Genomic DNA, 24,822 nt, shown 5'->3' with positions numbered 1-24,822 from the left:
TTGAGCCCAGGAATCTTAGGGTGGAAACAACTTTATGCTAGAAGAGAAGGGCACTGAGCAGCACGAGGAGGTTAATGGAGCAGGCTATCTCCCTGAGAGCACAGGCATACGACTGGTGCGAAATACTGTAAGTGTGCTGCAAACGTCAGTGACTTCTGCACCCTTTTCACGGTTCCCGCACGAGGGATTCGGACTCTCATTGGCGCTAGATAGAGGTGGAGAGCCCTTCACCCCTATCTCAGTGTCCTTGCCCTAGCACAGCGCCTACCTCTCGCTCGCGTAAGAGCGCGAACAATGAGTTGGAATTGGACAAAAAATGCATGTTTATCACCCTCAAGGTCAAATGAACACATTCATTAGACCTTGGTCAACCTAGCCACTGTCATGGGAAGGGACAATAACTGGGTTTTCATGTCTCTAACATCGTGCCTTCGGCAAAACTCATCCCTGCCATAGCAATTCCCAGTATAGTCTAAAGTAAGATTTTTACTAACACCTTCATACACGTACCACTTCAGAGCCTTTCATTTGCATTGATCTATACTGTACTTTGGTGAAGTTACCGTTTGTAAAAACAAATAACAGAGGAGCAGTTTTCTTACGTCTGGCAGTGCAACTTGTGGACACTGTTAGAAATAACTTAAGATCATTTGAATATATATTGTTCCAGATAAAACATTACTGCTGTTAACAAACATGGAGTTTATATTTTTTTTTTAAGTACGATATTCGTGTACGTTAGTGATGTACGATAACAAATTGTATATAGTTTTCGTGACGTCAGCTGTTACGTACCGAATGTAAATAAAGCTCCAGCTGGCCATCGCTCGGTCTCACTTACGTGGTGGTACAACCAGAATAAGGTTACCTTGCATCACCGCCTGTCAGCACATTTTTACAAGAAATGGCTCTGAACACACTTAACGAAGATGCCACGTCAGAAGGTACAATACGTAGGTTAAGTGCTCGATAAGATGCTAAGATGCAGGATACTGTGGGAAGACAAAGGTAGTACTAAATTTTCTCAAAATATATCCGTGCTGATTTTTATATAAAGGATGTTGATACGTGTTCGGTATTGAGTAATGTATGTGCTAACTTTGTCCATGTACAAGTGTAGTTTTACACTAATTCGCCTTGTTCAAACTGTTGGTTTAAAAGAAACTATAACTGGATTTCACCCTTATTTTCCAACAGTGTTTTGAAACCAATTGTTGGCTAGATTACGTAAAAGATCCAGCACTAGGAACATACATTTTTTGTCTTACAAAACAAAATTAATGATGACTTTGTTGACAAGGGACCAGTAAACCAGATTTTTCAAAGTGCACTGTTGCAGAAAATGTAAATTCTATCTATCTGTCTATTGCGAGACGCCTCAATCCAGTTTGGGGTGGCCACAAACAAATCGCCTCCAAGTCGCCGTCCCACGCCATTTCACTGTCCTGCTCCCAACTCACAGCCCCCTCTCTCATATACCTCTCCACCCCATCCCTCCATCTCATCCTCGGCCTCCCCCTCCCTCTTCCCCCCTCCACCTCACTCACATACACTCTCTTCGTCAGTCTTTCACCCTCCATCCTTTCCACATGGCCAAACCACCTCAGTGTGTTCCTCATAACGCTTCCTATCACATCCACATCAACACCACAACGCTCCTTTATATCCTCATTCGTCAGCCTGTCTCTCCATGTGACTCCACAGGCTCCTCTTAAATAACTCATTTCCACTGCCCTCACTCTTGACTTTTGTCCTTCCAACAACATCCAAGCTTCACTTCCGTACGTTAGAGTTGGTATCACAATACTGTCATGTAGTAACTTTCTCACTTCCCTGTTTCTTATCACTGCTTTCAAAGAAATGTAAACTTAAGACCTATATTTCCTCTTTTAGTTCCACTAGGTTGGGAACCTCTCCCCATAGTTTTTTTTTTTTTTTTTTTTTTTTTTTTTTTTGACATTACTCACCTGCTACCTAGAGGGTACTAATATCCCTGAATATCCTGCCCAAGTACTTATTATCATTAGACATTCCAGCCAGTGTATTTGCCAGCTACCACCACAAATTACTATCATACTGTTGCCTCTGATGAAACTTACCAAAGATCTGAAAATGTGCTCATACATTGGTAAAGGTTGTAGCATAGAGGGGGGGATATTACAGCATGGTCGAGTCGTGTAATCCGCGGCAATATGGTTCTGGACCACTGCTGTGCTTTAGAAATTTTGTAGTTTATAAATAACATAACTTATGAGAAAAAGTACATACTGGTATGGTTCTGGCCTCTTGGCCAAGCTGCCACATATCACCCTACCAACTCCCAACTAGTCAACAGCGAACACTAGCACACACTTGAATAATTATTCAGTGCATGTATTACTGGGAATAAAGAATATTAAACATTAAATAAACAGTATTAATGGGTCTCGCCTTACTCCAACTGACGACAATGCTTAAGTGGAAGGGGTGGGGTTGGAGGCTAGAGGCAAACTAGGGCCTCTCAGCATGAGGTGAGTGTGATGATGCCTCATGCTGCCACTGCCTCAGCCCCATTTCTTCCTCAGCCTCCCTCAGGAACCCCTCAAAGTCCGTTGCAGAGACAACTGAAGTGGTGTCATCGTTCTCAGCTGCCTCCATGTTGTCAGTTGAGTGCGAGAGGCCATGTTGTGCTCCTACCTGGGCATAGTAACGCGTGATCAGCTGCTGGTGACACTTGTTGACACGCCTGTTACGCATTTCCTTGTAAAATGCCACCATTTTTTCCATACAGGCCACAAACTGGTTACACCTTTCTTCATTTCTCTCAAATACTAGCACTTTTTCCATCAGAATGTCCACACCCACTAACGCATCACTGAGGTTCTTCATGGAAGGCTCGTGCCTTTACATCACACGTCCTTCACGTGCCTGATGCTCACTTTCCAAATAAACAATGGAGGGAAAAAGTGTGCGCACTTGCTGCCAGGGAAGGGTTATGACTGGCTTCTCACTGCTTGTCATGCTTGTCAGTCAATGGCTGATGGCCGCAGTTTATGGCATAGACACGCGCCATGGAAATCTCAACGGAAATGTGTCACTTTGGCACCGAAAGTCCGCGCTTTAAGTATATAACCATGGCTTCTGCTACTTTCGGTTCTGAACAAGAACCATGCCGTGGATTAGAAAACCATGGCTTACAAACACACGTTTTATGCGACTCGACTGTACATTGACATTTACAGGGCTCATGTGAAATCTGCATTTCATATCACAAAAGATTTAGAAAGTATATGGTAGTATACCGGTATACCAAAAAAGGGTACACATACTTACAAAATTAGCTATATCTTAGAAAATAACAAACTTGTGGTTACAGGTATACCTTGATATACGATACCCTTAGATGCGATACCCCAGCTTAGTGATGGGCATAGAAATACCACCATACCCCACCCATTGATGGGTTTTGATTTTATGTGATACCCGAGCTTAGTGATGGGGGTAGAAATACCACCATACCCTGCCTAACGATGGGTTTTGCTTTTGTTTTAACTGAGTTTGGTGATATTGTAGACTAAAATTGTGTGTTTAGGTTGATTTATAAACTGTTTTTAGATTTAGATTAATGTGTTTTAGCCATAAGTGGGGTGAACATTGTCATGTTTGGGTACAGTTTACTAAGCTTAATTTTTTTCCAGACATTTTATCAATCTATCTATCTATTGTCAGACACCATAATCCCGCGAAGGGTGGCCATTTGACACTGAGTTAGTTGTTTTACAGGGAGGGGCACCAACCAACTTGTTGACATGTAGGGAGCACATATGGTTTGGTTATGTGGTTACCACCCAGCGTTGTAAATGGTTTCTTGGCTTACAGGAAACCATTTGGCTTCTCACTCAATGTAAAGCCACCTGTAAAGGAAAGAAAAGGAATATGATTTTCAAATTCTATTTGTTGGTTTTAGTGAGTTATTTACAGGTGTTAGGCTTAGGTTAGCTTCTTTAACAGCTGTTAGGCCATTCAGATTGGCTTTAAACTTATTTTTTGACTCATTTGGGTGGCTTTAGTATGGTACTTGGTTGGGGGGAAATCCAAGGCCCAAAAACACATCCCTATACTTTACGTGTTAAATCTACCCTAATACGATACCCCGCCTAACAATGGGTTTTTACATGACCAGTTGCATCGTTAAACCAGGGTATACCTGTTTTTGAAGTCTGCCAATTTTTTATTGGATTTTCTGAATGTTTACTCGATGTGTTTTCACACCTTCTGTCAGGGAGGACGTGAAATGAAAAATACCGAGTTAGCATGATGATGAACATGTACTTTGTAACTCAGACTCAGAATTAAATTTTTTCTTGCATATATGTTTAGATTTAGAGTGATCAATGGTTACCGGTATCTTATGTTAGGGGTGGCAGCGGTGTACAGGCGGGTTCCATGTTACAAAATGTCTGCTATACGAGAAGCTGATGATACAAGAATGGGCAATTTAGCAGTCAGTTAACCTTACCAAATTTCTCCTGTGAGGTATGAGTTTCGCTTTCCTTTTATGTTTATTATATGAGTTTTTGGTGTTCAAGCAGTCCTCCATTAACGTATCCCACTCGTATAATGGGACCCGTCAGTAATTGTAAGCACCCTTTTAACCTCCAGCTGCATGGCAGTTACTGGAACAAGTTTCATGATTTCTTTTTTTTCTTTTTTTTTTTTTTCCACTGTCCAAGCAGTCCTCTATTAACATCCATTCGTATAACAGGACTCGTCTGTAATTGTAAGCACCCACTTAACCGCCTGCTGCATGGTCTCTGGTTTGATTCCTGGGTCAACCACAAGACTTTTTGGGCAGGATCTCTTAATCCTAGTTTCTTTGCACATAAACCTGAAACAGGGATTTGGATTTCTAAAGCAACAGTTACACTTCATAATTTGTGGGACCATTTGTTTGGTGCTAATCATTTTATTCTTGCTCTGTTAGCCACTAGTTTGCTTGGCCTTGTCAGTGGGTCCTCTTCATAGTTGTCAGTTCACCCTCAACATAGTGGTTTTACTGTAAGGTATATCAACACTGGCATTTGATGTGTACTTCCTGGTAAATTTTTTTTATTCCTTTCTCAGATTAAAAAAAGTGGCTGATATGTTGAATGTCGCTTATATCATCATCATTGCCTTCGTTTAGTGTCCTTCTCTTCCTAGTGCCAGGGTTGGATGTGATATGAGTCGTCTCCATGTCTGTCTGTCCTCCATGTCTTCGCTAATATTTAAACTTTTAATAGCTTCTTTAACCACTTGCCTCCAAGTTCTCTTTGGTCTTCCCACTGGTCTCGCTCCCTTCTACTTCCAGCTCCATAGCCTTTCTCAAAATGTAATCTTGCTCTCTTCTGTGCACATGACCGAACCATCTCAGTCTCATGCTCCGAATCCTATCCTCTATGCTCTCCACTCCACATCTTCTTCTCACCTCCTCATTTGACACACTCCACTTTTTTTTTTCCAGAGGCAGTGGAGACTACTGTACCATAATTAAAATAGCAGATTTAAGTTTCATTTTGCTTATTTTGCAGAGTTGGTGGAGACTACCACGATTAAACACTGAGTTTGGATATAACAGTAATCCCTCAAATATCTGACGTAATACAGTAGAGCCAAAGGCATATCCAGATACATGCAGTGCCCAGATACGGAGCAATATCTTCTATTGTATTCATACCCAATCTACTGCCTATACCCAACTCATATGTACAGTATCCCTCCTAATTTTGGCAGTGTTCTGTAGTCTTTTGGCTGTTTTTAGATATCAAAACACACTTTCCAGTATGCAATATAATCCTAAACTCTAAGAACACAATGCATAAACAACGAAAAAAAAAAACTACCAGTATAATCAGTATATACCCCTCCTAATTTTGGCAAATGTTCTGTGGTCTTTCAGCTGTTTTAGACATCAATTAGACATCAAAACTCACATTAGAATATGCAATATAATCCTAAACACTTAAGAAAACAGTGCATTTACAACAACACACACAAAAAGACTACCAGTATGTACAGTACCTCTCCAAATTTTGGTAGTGTTCTGTGGTCTTTCAGCTCTTTTTTAGACATCAAAACACACATTGGAATATACAATCCTTAAAAAAAAAAAAAAAAAAAAAAAAAAAAAAAAATAATAATAATGCACAGAACCCCCCTAATTTTGGCAGTGTTTATAATCTTGGCTGTTTCTTTTTTTATATCAAAACACACATCGCAATATACAATACAATCCTAAACACTAAGAAAACAGGGGAAAAAAAAAAAAAAATCTATGCACAGTATCACTCCTAATTTTGGCAGTGTTCTTCAGTATTTTGGCTATTTTTAGACATCAAAACACATTGCAGTATGCAATATAATCCAAAACACTAAGAAAATAGTGCATAAACAATAAAAATTATAAAACAAAACACAGTATACTGACCACCCAGTGAACAGCAAACAGGCATTGAAACCTGCCAAGCTACAGCAGGTCTACAGGTATTCCATGTGTTCTAGTGACTAACACTGTCACTTAGCAAAGGTCAAAGAACTTGGCTACACCACCTCCTCCTCCTCCATCTGCTTAAGCCAGCCGATAAGCAGGGATGTGCAGCGAGATGATGGAGCCCTGCCCACCTTAGGACTCTCTGAACACAATCGCAAGCTCATGTCTAACGGCAACTCAGCATCTGTCACTGTGCTCGGTTTTTGGGTCTAAGAGTGAAGACTGGTCAAGAGGGTGGTGGGGACAAGGGGTTGGCATTCGTGGGGGTGGTGGGCTTGAAGAACAGTTGATCTTCATCTGGCAATAGGTGTGGCGATTCTGTCGGAGGATGACAGTATCCCCCCCCACTCCCTGCAGATCCATCGCCAGCTTGAGTGACACCAACTCCCTGTCGCAATGAGAGTGCTCGGCATACTGGTATTCAAGCACCTGCTCAATGCCGGCCTGTAGCGCACCAAGATGGGGGAGTGATGGAGTGGCGGGGTGGCCAGAGTCAGAGTCCTCGTCCTTGTTGCTTTCCTCTTTTGGTCCCGCAGAGACAGCAGCGGCAATCTCCTCGTCAGACAATGTCTGATAACCTGGATTGCCGCCATTGTTGTCCAACCAATCCCTCACGTCGACATCCACATCCTCACCTGAGTTTCGGAGCCGAAGGTGGAAATCGTCCACATCAAATCCTTCAAAGTCGTGCACAGCCTCGTATCCAAGAATGAGGCGAGAGTAACCACTTTCCAAGGTTATGATGGACTCATCCTTCCAAGAATTGGCCCAGTTGAACACCACAGACCTGATGCTGTAATGTCGCAGATTCTCCAAGGTCCAGTCCCCACGTGTGTTGACCCCTTACTAGTCTTCAAGCACCACCATCGCCTCATTGAGGAACCTTTGACAGTACAGTTTCTTGGCTGCCGAGATAACATCTTGGTCCATTGGTTGAAAGAGAGAAGTTGTATTAGGTGGCAGAAGCATGCACCTAATACAGCTGTTATCAGCAACCAAATCCTTCTCCGATGGATGCGCAGGGGCATTATCAAGGATCTGGAGAACCTTCACCTGGCCGTGAGGGATACCAAGTTCGGATAACAGATAACCTCCTTGGCAAAGTGTCTGTGGAACCAATCACTGAAGATGTTTGCAGTAAACCAGGTCTTCACAGAATGGTACCACACAATAGACAGGCTATCCATCAACCCAGAGAAAGAACATGGCTGTGTAGCATGTCCAACAATAAAGGGTTTGAGGCAGAGCATCCTGTTAGCATTGGTAAAGCACAACACTGAGACATGTTGTTTGGACAACTTCCGACCAGGCACAGTCTTCTCCGTCTCTTCTGCCCAGAGGGTTGGTGGGCAAGGAACGGAAGAACTGGCCAGTTTCGTCAGCACTGTACACTTGACCAAGAGCAAGGCCCTCCTCAATCAAGTGCTGCACTTTCTGGCAGAATGGCTCGACATCCTCTACTGCCATGCCCAAAGCTTTGCCATTGCCTTTATGGCCAGTACGTCCAATCCAAAATTTGAATCGGAAGAGCCAACCCTCAGATGCCTTGCAGGCATGCAAACTTCTCGGCTGCAGCCTTCAACTTGGTCCCACATACAAGCATGCTGGCACCCCACTGCTGGCGGAACCAAACCAAAGTCGTCTGATCCATGCTGGTGTGGCGGGGCTGGGACATCACCTTCCAGTCATCTTTCTGAGTGGTATCACTGTAGTCCTGTCCGTACTGAGTCAGCTTGTCCCATTATCAAACAAGGTTGAACGGGCCAAGTCATATTCGTGTAGAATGTGTGAAGTTGGCAAGGCTGTGTCAACCTTGCCCAATATCTCACACTTCTCCAGAGTCAAAACCCTCCTCTTGCATTTCTAGGGTGGTGGCGGGGCCATCATCACATAAACAAGAATGCCACAGAGGTAGGGCACCACCACAAGTGCAACAGTGGAAGCTGCCATTGTTTTACCTCAGCCAAGCACATCCACACACAAAGAGACAATGATGGGAACTGAGGTGCTGTAGCAGTGGGGAGTGTGCGGCATTGCCTTGTCTCTACCTACGCTTGGCTATGAGCATGCAAGCAAAAAACGGCACACCGACCTATGAATGCAAAGACCTTTTCACTCGCCCAGGCAAATGTTGCAACGTGGCAGAAACATTGGGTCCTTGTATATCATGGGCCTAAGGCGTGCCCGAGTAAGCCGGATGGCAATGCGGCTTTGACCATTCAGTAAGGAGGCGGATGGCCATGTGTGGCCAGGAGTTTCCGACTAATTCAGGCAGCTGGGAGATTCTGACCATTTGGTAGGGAGCTGGACAGCCATTCTCACTCAGTTTGTGGGTTACGCCCAGTGTTCCTTGCATGCTGCTGGTATGTTACCAGTGATCGGGATGGCCAGGGGATTTTGACCATTTGGTAGGGAGCTGGACAGCCATTCTCGCTCAGTTTGTGGGTTATGATCTGTTTTCCTCGTGCGCTGACGGTATGTTACCTGTGATCAGGGTGGCCTGGGGACTTTGGCCATTCGGTTGGGAGCTGGACAGCCATTCTTGTTTAGCTTGTGGGCTAAGCTCTGTTTTCCTCGCACACTGCCGGTATGTTATCGGTGATTGGTGCGGCCAGGGGATTTCAACTATTCGGCGGGGAACCGGACAGCCATTCTTGCGCAGGTTGTGGGTGACGCTTTGTTTTCCTTATGTGCTGCTGGTATGTCACCAGTGATTGGGGTGGCTGGGGAATTTTGACCATTTGGTAGGAAGCCAGACAGCCTTGTTTGCTTATGGGTTATGATCTATTACTCATGTATGGACAGAGAGGCCGGTGAGCCACCCAATGGACTTTTTATTTTACTGTAGGCCGGCCTGCCGCCGATACTGTAACTTTTATGTCCAGGTATGGACAAATAAATCCAGATGCGCACCTAATAGAGCCAAGGCTTAACGTCCTTAGATGGAGCTTGACCATATATGGAATGTCCGGATAATTGAGGGATTACTGTAAATGACCTGCACGTATTAAGAGCAAAAATACAACAGACAATAGTTTAATTGGTATCAGAGCTTGAGCTTGCTTGATTTATGATAGAGGATGAGCAACTTATCAATTGGGTAAATGGACGGGGTTGCATGGCCCCAGTCCCATATTTTCATGGTAATGTAATAAAGGATTGGTTATAGGAAATCACCTGAAAGTGCTACATTTGCCCTCTTTAGAGGAAAGGCTGACTTTTTTTTTTTAACGTGTCCAACTCTGGGCAAAGGCTTCAGGGCCTATTTCTTGGGGGCAGTGATCTCTCCCAAGGCCCAGTAGTCCTCCTGCACCTCCACATGTCACCACTTAGGCGATAACACCCACCATCCGTATTGAATACATGCTAGGGCTGTCTCACAAGGCACTGGTGTATTGGTATTAGCAGGGGGTATTTTTGCGACATGTCGGCGGGTCATCTGGTAGATCAGGAGAGTCTGCTTGTAGGAAATTCAAATCCTTAAACTGTTCCCTGCCCCAGCCGGGATTCGATCCTGGGTCCATTAGGACAGCAGGCCCCTCTCTACCGATTCAGCCACCGCCTTCCCCTTACCATCATATAGCCTAGTTGATTCTGGAGCCATTTCATCATATGGTACATTTTCTTTCAGCAAACCTGGTTGAGATGGACACATCACCTGGAGGTTATCAGCTGGTCAATCCCTACCGCACCAACAAGGCAGACACCATGGACCTAGTAGAGCTTGCCAAAGAAATACAGAAGGTAGAAGCAGTGTTATTACAGTACTAAATAAATTTTTATCAAACTCAGATGAAAATCCTACTTAAAGTAATAAATTTTCAGTTTCATGTGTTTGGTACTAGTACACAGTGTAGTAAAATACGCAAACATATATGAGGTGTCGCGTGGAGTAGTCGGACAAACAACAGTTTTTAGAAACTGCAGAAATTGAGTTAGAAGTTTTCCAGACTTCAAATATCAATAATTTTGTTAGTAACCAAGGTATCAACTTTTTTTATTTTTTTTTATTTAAAGGCTTGGCCCAAGCTGAAAATGACCCATGTGATGCATTTTAACCCACCGCATGCCGTACACCCCAAACATAAAATGGCACACCAGTGCCGGCCATTTTTTTTTTTTTTTAAGGCTAAACTGATAGATTTTAATGTGGAAGAAACAAACATGACCATTAACCCCTTAACCGCGGGGCGTCACTTTCATGACGCTTGGGGGCAAGGGATCATACCGCGGTTTGTCACTTTTGTGATTCTGTGTTATTTTGAATTTGCCCCGGCTTTCAAGTGGTGGCTTGTATCATCTAACAGTACTGCCAATGTCCAACATTAGTCAGCACTCCTAATCTCATCTGTACTCCCATCCATTGTTGACAATTTAGCCATTTCTCTCCGTTCTTGACTCCCTTCCCTACCTCCCCTCCATTACCCTCTCCTCTCGCCTGCCTGGCCATGCTATGCTAAGTAAATCTTCCCTGGAATTTTCTACTGATTTCATCCATTGAAATAAGCCCTATGCCCTATTCTTATACCAAATAATATTTACAAAAAAGAGATAAGTGATAGTGCCATACATCAGGAAATGGCTAATTATCACCTGACAACACCTCATGTGCACTCGTTCGCTAATTTTCGCTGTTTATTTCCCCATGAAATATGCCGTATAATCTGTTCTCGTAATAAAAATACTGCATATACAAGAAAGGAAGGGAGAAGCCTAAGTGGTATTTACATTCACCTGGAACTACCTAATTTATTATGTATTGTCTAGATTTCCTGCCATATTATGTATTGTCTAGATTTCCTGCCAGTCATTTTATAGCGTATACAGTAATCCCTCTAATATCCGAACGCCCAATATCCGAACATCCCCACTAACCGGACATAATCCTCCTGGGATCCAATATTCCCAAAATGGGCCAAAAACCGCAAAAAATTCGAAAAAAATCCGACTTTTTTCCCTCCCATAATTTGAAATTCCCGCCTGGCGCCAAACAGCTGTTACACCATGGTCCCTTCACCCCTTCCTTCCTCCTCCTCCCCCATCCCCTGTCAGGTTGCCATTTGGTATTTTTCATTACCAAGTGTGGGCCAATTTGGTAATGAAAAATTTGTTTGGTAATGAATTAGAATAATGCATTACCAAATGGATTTTTCACATGTATGAGGATACACAGGATGGAGATGGTGGATTGTTTGCTCTCTCTGATTAATCTGCTACCCTACATAGTGTGAAAATAATCAACATGGTGTTAGTTATAAGGAGAGTGATTACATGTATTTCCACTTGTATATATAATTAGTGAAGAATATATGCTAGCTTTACGAATTTGGTAATGAGAAGTTATATTTGACAATGAAAGTTGAGGAGATTGGTAATGTGGCTGTTGCGATCTGGCAACTCTGTTACCCCACCAACATCAACAGTCACAGCTTAACTCCGATGGAGAGCAGATACTCATAACAGTGCAAGCCACAGGTGCTTGTTTTTTGTGAATAAACAGTGAATAAACTGCAATACCTTGCCACTAGAACACACAGGAATTTACAGTGTTGTGCAGTGTTAAGAAATTAGAATTTAGAGTGCAGAGGATTAACTGTGGACTGCAAACTGGCGGTTCAAACCAGTCCAGGAGCAAGGGACTTGTAAGTACCCAGAATGTTTAATATTGTATAAACTCACCTCTAAAACCTCATTTTATGGTTCTTTTGCATTTATTTCAGTCTTTTATGTCCCTTATTGGTGTGATTTGGGTCTTAAATAGGTGCAATGCATGTCCAGAGGGAGTTGTATAGGTGTTTTTCAGAGTTAGGGTCCATAAGTACAAGTCCATAAGCTGGGGCCCAATATCCAGACAGGACCACTATCCGGACCTGCCTATGGCTCTATTACGTCAGATATTGGAGGGATTACTGTATATTAGCAGCTGTCACCACGCCGACATTGGCAGCATTGCACTCCCCCTAGGCCACCACACTGTATTCAGTTTACTGTCGTCTTTCAAGGTGAAACCACATCGGATTCACGCCTGTCCAATTCCGCCGCTTTTTAGCCCCATGCAAAGGGCCCTGTGGCCTCTACCCCCTACTAAACCTCGTGTGGCAAGGGGTAAAGGGGTAAGTGACTGCTGTGGAATGTCAACTGGCTAATTTGTTAGTGAAAATGATAGATAGTGACAACAATCTGGTGAGTAAAACAGTGCAAGTGGAAATGTAAATAATGTGTAAACAGCAAGTGAAAGCAATAAATGTAATACTGTGTAAGTGAACAGTGGAAAATAGTTTTATAAGTTACTGCAAGTGACAGTGCATAACACACTGTAAATAAAATAGAAATGTAAATAATGTAAATAAAATAGAGAATGTAAATAGAAATGTAAATGAGTAGTAATATAAGAATACGAGTATATATACTAGGAGTAATGAAAGTGAAAGTTTCACTCTAGCATGTATGAATACTATGAGTTTTGAAAGTGGAAGTGAAAGTGACAGGTTCACTCTCAACGCTAGTATACAGGACGAGAAAGTCAGTGCTACGTATTTTACTGAAAGAGAAGTTGAATGCCTACAGTGACAATAAACTACTATTACTGAAGGAAACTTATGGATAAAGACTGTAGATATATATAAGTGTTATATAGTAATAGAAATATAAAGTGTGAGTGTTTTTATGAATAATAAATGACAGAACACCAGTGGCGAATGAGCGCAAGTGGGAAGGTCAAACGCGCTTGTAATTTTCATTGCATTCACAGTTTTTTTTTTTTTTTTGAGTATGGATTCCAAACTATTTGAGAATCACAGAATAGTGTTTCTAGTGATACTATCAGGCTGTGGTAATCATGTTACGGATTGTCGGGAAGTGTAAAGTGGAGACTTCGTTACTGAACTTCAGAGGTCTCTACAAGTCCTATGGTACTCGACGAAGGCTCAACAAACATCCCAGGAGAAAGCTGAAGTTATGTGCCATATGCATATGTAATTTTAATATTCTAGGACTAATAACTGATTTTTGGCAAATATTTTTAGAGAGTCTGTCAAAGCACGAATATGCCCGCGAGACACGCAAGTCAAGCAAAAACAACCCCGCGGTTTAGGGGTTAAACGACTCACCGGAGGCTACAAGTGCATTTTCTGGAAGTCCCTGGTCCGCCTCTCAGGTGTTGTTTCCCAGACAGCCTGCAGCGAAGGGGAGAGAAAACTTCGTTTTCTATGAAGGAAAACTCAGGTATTCTGGCCAATGTTGCCCTGAGAAGGTCTAGGAATGTTTTTTACACTTTTCAGTTCACTTCATATGCATAATTTTTTTTTTTTTTTCACTTGATTTCATACAGAAAACATCTTTTTTCCCCATATAAATCACTTAGTACTGCAACACCTGTCACGTATCTGTCTCACTGTGCATCCTTCGTCTTACATTTACGGTAACTTATGTACAACTTTACTTCACTATGTAATGCACTTACACTTATGGTAAATTATTTACAACATGCTTTCAGTATACACAGACACTGTAAGAGTATTTCTGAGTGTCTCACTGTGAATACATCATTTTACACTTGCGATACCAACATTACTTCACTACATACAGTCCCTACACTGATGAGAAGATATTTACAAGAGTCTTTCAGTGTCTTACTCAATAGTTTTGAAGAGTGTGGTACTCCTCAAAGCAAGGATAGATGCACAGACCAAGGTTGCATTGTGCACACACGTACCTAGAGTCCTTCCGCTGAGTACGCGGCCTTGCAGTGCTATTTGCGCACACATGACACCTTTGCTGCGGATTCTGACAAGTCTCGGTGGGAGGGATGATCGTGGGGAAGTGGCGACCGGTTAGGCGGAAAGGTGTTGCAGCAGTGTGGCAGTGGTGAGCGGCAGTCCTATCCTCTGAGTATTCCCCCAGTATTTCCCGCACCAGCTCACAAATATAGCCCTCAAAGGTCTCCTTTTTGCCGGTTACCTGAGCGTGGAGCAGGTGAGCATTTAGGTCTGTGATGTCGAGGTGGAAGGATAGTTTCTTGTACCACTTCATCATACGCCTGGCATAATCCACGCTGGAAATCATTGCGCCCAACTGATCTACCTGTCACATATTCACATTATAGGCCAGGACAGGTTCTGGTTTCCAGATGTGGTGCCACCCTTCTGTCCTGTAGTCGATGCTGTCGGTGTGGTGTACAAGTTGCCTGTATACAGACGAGAGGAGGAAGACTTCTCTGTTGTGATACCAGCCTGTTGCAAGGATGTTGTTGGCCTTGTAAAACAACTTCGTTCCTTTGCAGCTTGCTCCCCACCTTCACCATGTGCTTGTGGCTCTTTTTCACAGTGCCACACAGACCTATCTCCTGAAGGTGAAGGTACCTTGCCAGAGGGGGGGCTTGTGTACAAGTTGTCCAGGTACAGGGCGTGCCCACGATGAAGGTACTCATCGATCATCATCTTCACCACAGCCCCAGACAGTCCCAAAGTTTGATCTCCGACGATGTCCGTCTGAACACCTGTGTACAGGGCTATGTCCTGCACATACCCAGTCACACATCATGAAGATTTTGAAACCAAGCCTGTGCCTTTTGCTGGGGATGTATTGCCTGAAGGCAATATTACCTCTCCATAGCGCAAGACTCTCGTATGTGATGAGGTCTTTGTATGGAGAAAAGGAGGTATGAAATTTCTCACGTAGGTGATCAAAAACCACCCGTATCCTCCTCATCCTGTCCGTGTTGTTTGCATTTACAGGGTCAAGTTGGTCAAAGAAATGCAGTCGGCTCAGGATGTATTGGAACCGATTCCTCCCCATTACTTTCCCAAAGACTGGTGTTTCCATTAGTGGATCTACGGTCCAGTAGGAGGGGAGCTGGTTCTTTTTCAAAATCCCTATCAAAAGTACAAGGCCTAGGAACACATACATCTCGTTTAGGCTCACGTCCACCTCAAACAACTGGCAATGTGGTGTCTGTGTTGCCCCTGCATGCTCAAAGGCAGCAAAGGTGTTTGTAAGGGCTACAATTCTCAATACAAAGTCCACAGTAAAGAATTTTCTAAAGAAATCCAGCCTACTTGAAGTTGGGGATAGTTCAGGTACAGTACACCCAGCAACATGCTCGTATGTGAACGGGTGTATTTTTGGAACAAAGTCACTCCCATCCTCCCATTCCCATGTCAGTTCCTCCTCCTCTTCATCATCACCTCCCTCCCAAGGGCTGTGGGGAAGCATGGGGAAGTGTGGGGAAGGAGGGAAAAGTCTCACTGGAGGTGCTGGGAAGTGTGGGGGATAGGGGAACACTTTCCCTCGATGTGCTGGGAAATGTAGCAAAAGGAGGAACACTTTCACGAGATGTGCTGGGTGTGGGGAATTGGGGAACACTTTCTGTGGATGTGCTGGGCGGGGGAATGGGGGAACACTTTGTCCTGAGGTGCTAGAGGGGGCTGGGTCACGTGGGTGCGAGGGATAGTGCGGGCGAGATGACTCACCTGCGTCCCCGGCCAGTGAAATATTCCCAAATCTCCCTCTCTTCCTCCTAACACTTCCAACCCACTGGGGAAATCCTCAGCTTCCTCAGCCACCCAGGAATACTAGAAGCCTCACCTTCCTCATCTGAATCCTCCTCATCATCACGTAGGGCTAGGCGATGACATGCTGATGGCCTAATCCCTCGGGTACTAGCATACCCCACATACCTGGATTTCCTTGGTGTGGGTATTTCCTCCTCACTAGTACTTTCCTCTTCCGGTTGCACATAATCCTTATCTTGCACGTTGTGGTCAACGTCACTTTCGCGAATGTAGGGCACCTTCAGGAGCTCCTGCATCTCATCGTTTGAGAGACTGCGATGAGACATGACTGAACAGTATGAGTGGTACAAGCAGAGTGAGGCTGAGTGAGGGCAATGACTCAGCACATGGGTGTATAGGCCTGAATGCCTGAGGCAAGGTGGTGGAAGAGTTGACGTACATCTTCACCAATTTTTGTGCGCCTAGTTTGAAAATTGCGCTCTCCATGATTTTTTGATTAAAAAAATGACGTTTTAAAATGGCACTGGCACTGAGCGCGCAGTTGCATAACGCTGTTTTAAAATGGCACTGGCACAGGGCGGGTTAAATAATGGGATGAAAATTAGCATTAGTATTAGTAAGGTACTAATTTTTCAATATTAGAAGTATTAGTAGCAGAAGTTGTTGGTTTTGTAGAAATATTAGTATTAGCTGTAGCAGTTGATTTTTCATTTAGTAGTAGTAGTAGTAGTAGTAGTGGTAGTTGTTGTTGTTGTAACTGTGACAGACTTAGTAGTAGTAGTAGTAGTATAGTAGTGGTGGTGGTAGTAGTAGTAGGAGGAGGAGGAGGAGGAGGAGAACACTGATTCACGCTGATAACAACCTGTAAACACTTCCCCCAATGTTCAGCAATCCTTAACAGTTGTATTATTACCTATCAGTATCAGTATTATTAGTAGTAATAGTAGGTAATAGTACAAAATAGTAGGAGAACTACAACAAGGGTCGCTAGCATTATTCCCAGCACCACTGCATGTTACGCTAGCCAGCTGCTGTGTGTAATAAACACGAGAAAAATAAAATTAAATAAAAATAAAAATGCAATTAATTTTTCGTTTGTGTAAAAAAATAAGATCTATCTGTAGTTTGTTGTAAGAAACATTGAGCACGAAGCATAGGATCTGGCAACTGTGGTGTCTCGGCACTGGGAGTGGTAGATGTCTTGACTCCTCGTTGCATTCACAGCTCTCACCCAGCCAGGCGAGGTGGCAGTCAAAGCCTCCCACATTTCGGAGGACTTTTGACCATTTTTAAAGTTGCGTTTTCGGACAAGCAACTTGCTCAGATGAAGGGGGAAGGGTCAAAATAGTGGTACATGCACCTAACTCCAAACTGGCAACTCAGTCGCTTGTCTGACTAAAAAAAAAAAATAATAATAATTTGGTTTTACACCTGGTATCCCTGAAGGGCTAAGGCGTTGCCCCTGGGTAGAGGACTTTTGGACTGGAGCGTGTAGCATTTTATGACCGGATGCCCTTCCTGATGTCTACCAGTGACCCTTGGGTGGATTCGATCCTCCGACCCATCGATCAGAGCAAAGCGCTCTAACCCACTGAGCCACGGCTTGTCTGACTACTCCACGCAACACCTCATATACCCCAGATGGGAAAAAATCAAAACAATTATCCTGTACTTCACTGCACACCACATCATACTAAAGTTACCTGTTGTTGTACCAGAGTTTACCTTGATCAGATGATTCATTTGAATTTCTGTAGTTAATTGCAATTTTTTTTTACTTTAAAAATGGTTTCTAGCTTAAATGGGAAGCTGCATTAACTTCATTAAAACATACTGAACAGTATGCAGGCATCTCAGGGAAGTGTTATAAATTAGACTAAATGGGTAGGGAGTAGGGTAAAGGTAAAAGTGGGTACAGATGCCATAGAGCACCTATCTGCAGTGCCTGTCTGTGGAACTTTGGCCTATAGCTGGTAATTTTCCCACTGTCCTAGGATACAGGGCCACTGCATCATCCAGGTTACCAAAGTTACTTTCTTATTTATTCAATTCACCACCCCAGAACTCATCTTCCCTTTTTGTAGGTTTAAGGATGTATATACATCACTACCCAGCATTTATGTTGCAAGCACAGTAGTCTTAATATCTCTTATACCATAGGAGAAGGTCAGATGCCTGGTGAAGTTGCAGAAATTATTTTCCCTACCGAAACTGTGATAATCTTCAGCTTTTGCATGTTCCTGGGATAGCTATGATACTTCGTAGAACAGTTTCCAGGCTATTTTGGCCATATGCTTTTATTGTCACCCATCTTCCCCTCTCTCTACAGTACTGTATACTGTTTTACTCTGCACCACACTGCATTTTCTTCCTCCAAGAGTAACATCAAGCCCTCTTTCTAAAGACTGTTTTCACCATCCTATCTTTGTCTTTCTTTGTACACAACATATTCATATCTCAGTTGTTTCTCCTTTTCACTCAGCAGTGCCACAGTTCACACAGTTTGCTGTTTCTTTTAGAACAGTGTTTCATAAAGAATTTGTATCTGCCATCAGTTTTATTTATGCATGCAGCTGTTCTGAGGTAAGTTATTTGGACTGTTATTTTCATTCATTCATTCACCATCCAATCCTACGTTGTCCCATAAGGAGCGCAGGAGCCCAGGGTTAGGCAAGTTGGTCTCAGCATCCAAGATAAGAGTGACCAGCCTCACTCATCCCTGAGTGGCATCACATGAGCAACAAACACCAACCACCCCTTGGATAGAAACCCTTACTCGCTCAATCGGATCGGAGCACTGCAATCACCCACTAAACCACCAGGTGCCAAAATTTGGTTATATGGTTACCACCCAGCATAGTAAGTGGTTTCCTGGTGTACAGGAAACCATTTGGCTTGTCACTCAGTGTAGAGTCACCCACAGGCAGAAGGAAGAGGAAAGAATGAAGAAAAGAAAGAAGAGGGAGTATAAAGTCACCTGTTGGCAGAAGGACGAGGAAAGAATGAAGGAAAGACAGACAGAAGATGATGGAAGCAAAGCAGGATGGAGAAGAGAAAAGGGCAGACACCCGAGAGCAGCACTACATCGATTGAGTGGATGGTGAGTGCCCCCACTTACCATTATTCTAATAACTTATTAAAGTTTTCTGTTATCACTGGTCACGTATCATTTCCGTGAGTGTTGGAAACCACACACGCATGCAAAAGTCTCTTCCCTTACCATCTTACCCATCTAAGTACAGTACTACACAGACTGTAAGTTTGGTACTGTACTGGGCATCAGCTACACTGGTCAGTTTTATATTGTATATTTATTTGTATATCTGATGCATTTTGGTATCAGTTTCCTAATTTAACTTGACATTCCTCAGGCTGATACATTTGTCCATGCCAACGTTAGCAACAAACTTCAAGTGATTGCAGAGCAAGTACGATTTCTCCAAGAACAGGCTCGGAGGGTACTGGAAGAGGCCAAAGAGAATAATGACCTCCATCATGTGCCCTGCAATTTTGTCAAGAAGCCTGGCAACCTTTACCATCTCTATAGGAGGAGTTCAGGACAGCGGTACTTATCCATGCTCAGTCCCCAGGTTTGTACAGTACCTCTACCATATCATACTTTAAGTTTTGCTTTGTACTTAGCCTTAGGGTAATTTGGCAGGTTGTTAACAACTTCATTATGATAGCCCCCTCCCCCCTTGCCAGACAGTTTTATTCTTTTTAGGTGAGAGCTAGTAGATTGAGTGAGAAATGTCCATTAATCCCTTCAGTACCGTACCATTAATTTATTTTTCTGTTCCATTTACCAGAAAATTTCATACAGCTTTGGCAAGATCCTTCATTCTGACATGATAAAATTTTCTGAAATAAAGCATACTGTAATTATCTTGGTCCCTTTAGGGAATTCGAACAGCCTGTAAAAATGTCTAGTGATTGCCATGGTATACTATCAGGACAATATCCTGAGTGCTTTATTAGCATGTGAAATACCAGTAGTTCATTTTTCCATAGACAGATGATGGACTTGATTTAATGTGGCTCCTGCCAGAGGCTTTTCACTCAACATCCTAGTAGGGAGTCTTACTTGGATTGGCACTCTGTCCAAGATCAGCTGGAGTACTAGATGAGCTTGAGTAGTGTATATGACCTAAGTATTTTATGCATGAGCAGTTTTCATTCCATTAGAAATCTGTTGATTCTAAGTTATTGGAGAATCCGATATTTTCATCATGTCAAATCTGTTTCCCGCATAAGAGATGGAATGAAGGTCATCATCATCATGTATATATATGGCCTAAGTATTTTATGCATGAACAATTTTCATTCCATTAGAAATCTGTTGACTCCAGTAATTGGAGGATCAGAGAGTTTCATCCATCCATCATCCAATCCTACATTGCCCCATGGGGAGCATAGGAGCCCGGGGCTAGGCAGGTGGTCTCGACATTTAAGATGAGAGTGACTAGCCTCACTCATCCCTGAGTGGTATTACATGAGCAATCAACCCCAACCATCCCTTGGATATAAACCTTCACTGGCTCAATCTGACTGGAGTGCAATAATTATCCACTAAACCACCAGGTGCCAAAATTTGGCTATATGCTTACCACCCAGTGTAGTAAATGGTTTCCTGGTGTACAGGAAGCCATTTGGCTTGTCACTCAGTGTAGAGTCAACCTCAGGCAGAAGGAAAAGGAAAGAATGAAGGAAAGAAAGACAGAAGAGGGAGTGTCAAGTCAACCGTAGGCAGAAGGACAAGGAAAGAATGAAGGAAAGAAAGACAGAAGAGGATGGAAGAAAAGAAGGATGGAAGTGAGGAAAGGGCAGACACACGAGAGCAGCACTACATCGAGTGAGTGGATGGTGAGCTCCCCCACCTACCACAACTATATCATCACGTCAAATCTGTTCCCCACGTACGAGATGGAGTGACGATCAAAATACACTTAAAAAGAATGGACAAAAGTAGAACAGTCAAGCAGCATAGGTTACTGGTACCCACTGAAATATACCACACAATAAATCACACATCACCCAAGCCCTCAGTCCTGGCTTCATTTTTTTTTTTTTCCATTTTCTTTTTACAGTACCTAAATTATATGCACAGTACAGTATTTTGTAATCTTTGCTCTTCACAACCTGTAGCATTTTATAAACTTGTTCATATACAGCACATAGTGTCCAAGCTTAAACCAGCATTTTACTCATTTAATAAACTTGTTCATATACAGCACATAGTGTCCAAGCTTAAACCAACATTTTACAGTAGTAGAGACTGTAATGTAATTCTTTTGAACAGGAATGGGGAAATTGCCCTCATGAATTCCTTGGAACCTACCGTCTTGAACACGACCAGTCATGGACCCCGGAAAATGAACTTGAAGCTCGCACCAGTGACCAGCAGATGATTAATAAGATCCTGACTTGCTCAAACACTTTATCAATAACAATGGGAAAATAAACTATATACTGGTATAATAGTGAAATACTGGCTAATACTGATACAGTATATAATATATACAGTACTGTACTTACAAGTGGTTTCCAGAATTATGGAATTAGCTATAAATTTTGCATGAAAATGATTCATAACAATGGACAAGCAGCTGAAGCCTGGTATATGTCAGATGAGGCTTCCACTATGTGGAATGCTTTACTTTTATGATACAACTACATCTTATGTACCATATGTTGTAGCCTTGACTTAGTGATTTAGTGCTTCAGATTCTTAACAGAACATATGTTCATTAGACTTTGGATAGGTGTTCAGTATTATGGTGCCCTCTTGAAACCACTGTACTGCAGTATACTGAAAATGTTAGGGAAATTCAATGTTTGAAACAGTACCAGTATAGGACAATGTGGTGTAACATTTTGGATTTGTAGAAATTTCAGATTGTTTTAGCCTAAAATGTCCTAACTGGTAATCAAATGCAGATCAAAATGCTAGTGAACCATTAGTGTACCTCTGAATTAAGTTAATATTTTGCATAAAAAAAAAATTGGCTACATTCAGTGATTACTGACTTGGTATGAGTTGTATGATTGTGAAATACTGTAGTTAGATTTTTTAATGCATTGTAGGGCATAGTATACTTGTATGGTCTTGTTAGTCAGTCAGAGGACCAATGCCATACTTTTCTTCAAAACTTAGGTAATATCCATAACTAAAGATTGTGAAGAAATCTGGAGTAAATAAGACTATTATACTGTATGCTACAAAATGTATTCATTTACCAGATTTGCAAAAAATTATCTACACTAAAAACCCAGCAGTTCTCCCAGATAAAAAATAAAGACAGTGTTTCAGTTAATGGTCAGTGTCTTGAGATTACTAGTGTTATCTCAAACTTACCAGAACATACAATACAGTATGAGAATTTTATTTACATAACTTGAAGTGTACAGTCATGAGTCACAGCTTCAGTGCACACATGACCCCTACCTGTGAGTGAAAAGTCATAACTATATTTTAACACCAAATGAAACCTGTTGTTGGTACTTGAAAGCCAAGCTTTTTTTTTTTAGACTGCACAAGTGAGTCATTGCAAACTATTCGTTTCTGCAGTCTAACAAAGCCTTAAACTTAAAATTTCATCACTGGTCAAAAGGTCTTGAACCCTGGTCAATCCTTCTCTCTAGCTAAAAGTGAGAATCAGAGGGTGTGCAGTGAACTGTCTCACGAGTATACCTAGACAGGTATTGGTACAAAATAAACTAAATTTTTCAACTGAAGCTGTATCATGGCAAAATTGTACGATACCACATTTGGTGGAAATCTCCTCATTGGTGAGAAGACTTAGATGTGAAGAAATCCTCCACCCACAATATGAATATTCTTCAGTTGCAGTACTGAATTTGTATGTTCAGTTACATCAGTGTCATCCTGTGGGGTAGAAAGTAAGTTAATACCAATATCAGAATGCACCAAACTGATTAAACTGCTTGAATAATCATACAAAAGTGCAAAATTAGTGATGTTTTTGGAAACCTTGATGTATGAACAAGGTGAAAATGTGATACACTGCTTTCACTTTCTTCACCTAGTAAATTTTCAACAAGTTCAAAAGGTGTAGTTCAGTTCCTATTATGTTACATGGTAATGGCCAACCCCATACTACTTCCTTTTGGCATGTACAACCCAGAGGCCAAGCTAACAAAGTCCAAAGAATGTACTTTTAAAGCCAGTACCATAGTTTTTATTCCTTTTCAATAAATAATTAACATGTTATACGTAGCAGCAGCAAAAGCTTTATATGAAAAGATAAAAACGGTTTATTTACAGTAATTTCTCAGTTTCATCTTTGTCTTAATCATGCTCCGTGCTAACTGAACAAATTTTAGGATTTAGTTTTACTAAAAATCTTAGGTGACAAGAACTCTGATGCTAATAGCTGATCTATACTCAACAATAATCCTATGTATAAGAGATATAAAACTGCACTACCACAATGTTTCCATAATAATTCACATCCTATAACATGGTTATACGAGGTAGCTCAGCAGTACGATACTTTGGTCATGCTTGTAACCCCCTCCCTCCCAAACATATATATATATATATATATAATCATGTCTTTTTTCATGAAAAATCAAAACAAAAGACAGGATATGGCATCAGGTAACACATATCAGTAGGTCACTTTTACTAGTGCAAAAATAAGGTTGCATATCACTTTAAAACTTTATGAATAAATACATTATTGTGCTACCTTACAGTTGTGTTTACTTCCAGTCCAATCAATAATACGCTGCACCTATCCTTCTCAAGGTGCTTAGGTACAACAATGTTGGTGTGGAAAGCTATTCACTTTTTTTTTTTTTTTAATGCCAACTGTCTGAAATTGAATGGAGCAAGGAATACTACATGAAGGTTATCAATCTCAATTCTGGTATTATTACACCTGAATATTTTAGTCTGGCTAATGTTAGATGATAATATTTTGCAAAATAAACCCTCTCCTAGTACAAGGATTAATTAGTTTTTCACATCCATTACAAGGCAATTACTATTCTATCTACTGTATTATCCAATCCTACATTGCCCCATGAGGAGCGTAGGAGCCTGGGGCTAGGCAGTTGGTCCCAACATTTAAGATGAGAGTGACCAGCCTCACTCCTCCCTGAGTGGTATTACATGAGCAATCAACACCAACCACCCCTTGGATATAAACCTTCACTGGCTCAATCCAATTGGAGCGCAATAATTACCCACTAAACCACCAGGCGCCAAAAATTTGGTTACATGGTTACCACCCAGCGTAGTAAATGGTTTCCTGGTGTACAGGAAACCATTTGGCTTGTCACTCAGTGCAGAGTCACCCACAGGCAGAAGGAAGACGATAGAATGAAGGAAGGAAAGACAGAAGAGGGAGTGTAAAGTTACCCATAGGCAGAAGAACAAGGATAGAATGAAGGAACGTAAGACAGAAGAGGATGGAAGGAAAGAAGGATGGAGGAAAGGGCAGACACACGACAGCAGCACTACATCGAGTGAATGGATGGTGAGCGCCCCCATGTACCAGTATTTAAAATGACGGCTTCACCAGCTTCAAATTTCATGACTCATACATTTACTTTGGCAGTTTTAACTGTAAAATTAAATTTAACATCTAATTCATTACATAGTGGTGAGATTTTATCTTTACTGAGGCAGAAAGCTTTTACTCTCAGTTCTGAGATGGCAAAGTTCTAGTCACAGGCCAGCTTCCAAAACACATGCACATTTTGTTTTGTATGCATGAGTCAGTTATAATTCCCTGTGAACAGTGTATATACACAACACAATTTTCTTGCCTATTT

At 42.0% G+C, this 24,822-nt stretch overlaps 2 protein-coding genes across 4 annotated transcripts in view; one reads left to right on the top strand and one right to left on the bottom strand.

Moving 5' to 3' along the window:
• The window catches only part of HisRS (histidine--tRNA ligase), a 152,512-nt gene that overhangs the window by 34,818 nt on the left and 92,872 nt on the right, over positions 1-24,822 (bottom strand). For 2 of the 3 annotated variants that reach the window (XM_080283849.1, XM_080283848.1), the window contains one exon: positions 22,822-22,906. The exons of the other annotated variant lie outside the window; for it this stretch is intronic. The gene's annotated coding sequence lies outside the window, so the exon portion shown is untranslated. Of the gene's footprint in view, positions 1-22,821; positions 22,907-24,822 lie in introns of those variants that run through there. 3 annotated transcript variants of the gene reach the window in all.
• On the top strand, positions 824-24,818 carry LOC145414253 (uncharacterized protein C1orf50 homolog). The gene is made up of 4 exons (XM_080283852.1): positions 824-944; positions 10,140-10,252; positions 19,392-19,610; positions 21,320-24,818. The coding sequence occupies exons 1-4, from the start codon at positions 905-907 to the stop codon at positions 21,479-21,481; spliced, it is 534 nt and encodes a 177-aa protein (XP_080139978.1). The 5' UTR covers positions 824-904; the 3' UTR covers positions 21,482-24,818.

Source organism: Coenobita brevimanus, chromosome 98, assembly GCF_032717465.1.
Source record: "Coenobita brevimanus isolate Jiangsu-jjx chromosome 98, ASM3271746v2, whole genome shotgun sequence".
NCBI lineage: Eukaryota > Metazoa > Arthropoda > Malacostraca > Decapoda > Coenobitidae > Coenobita > Coenobita brevimanus.
The sequence above is the reverse complement of the archived record's forward strand: the minus strand, read 5'-3'. Positions and strand labels throughout refer to the sequence as shown.

Coding starts and splice junctions, on each gene's coding strand:
- LOC145414253 (XM_080283852.1), top strand. CDS start 905: ATGGCTCTGAACACACTTAACGAAGATGCCACGTCAGAAG. Junction 945..10,139: donor CGAAGATGCCACGTCAGAAG/GTACAATACGTA, acceptor ATTTTCTTTCAG/CAAACCTGGTTGAGATGGAC. Junction 19,611..21,319: donor TATCCATGCTCAGTCCCCAG/GTTTGTACAGTA, acceptor TCTTTTGAACAG/GAATGGGGAAATTGCCCTCA.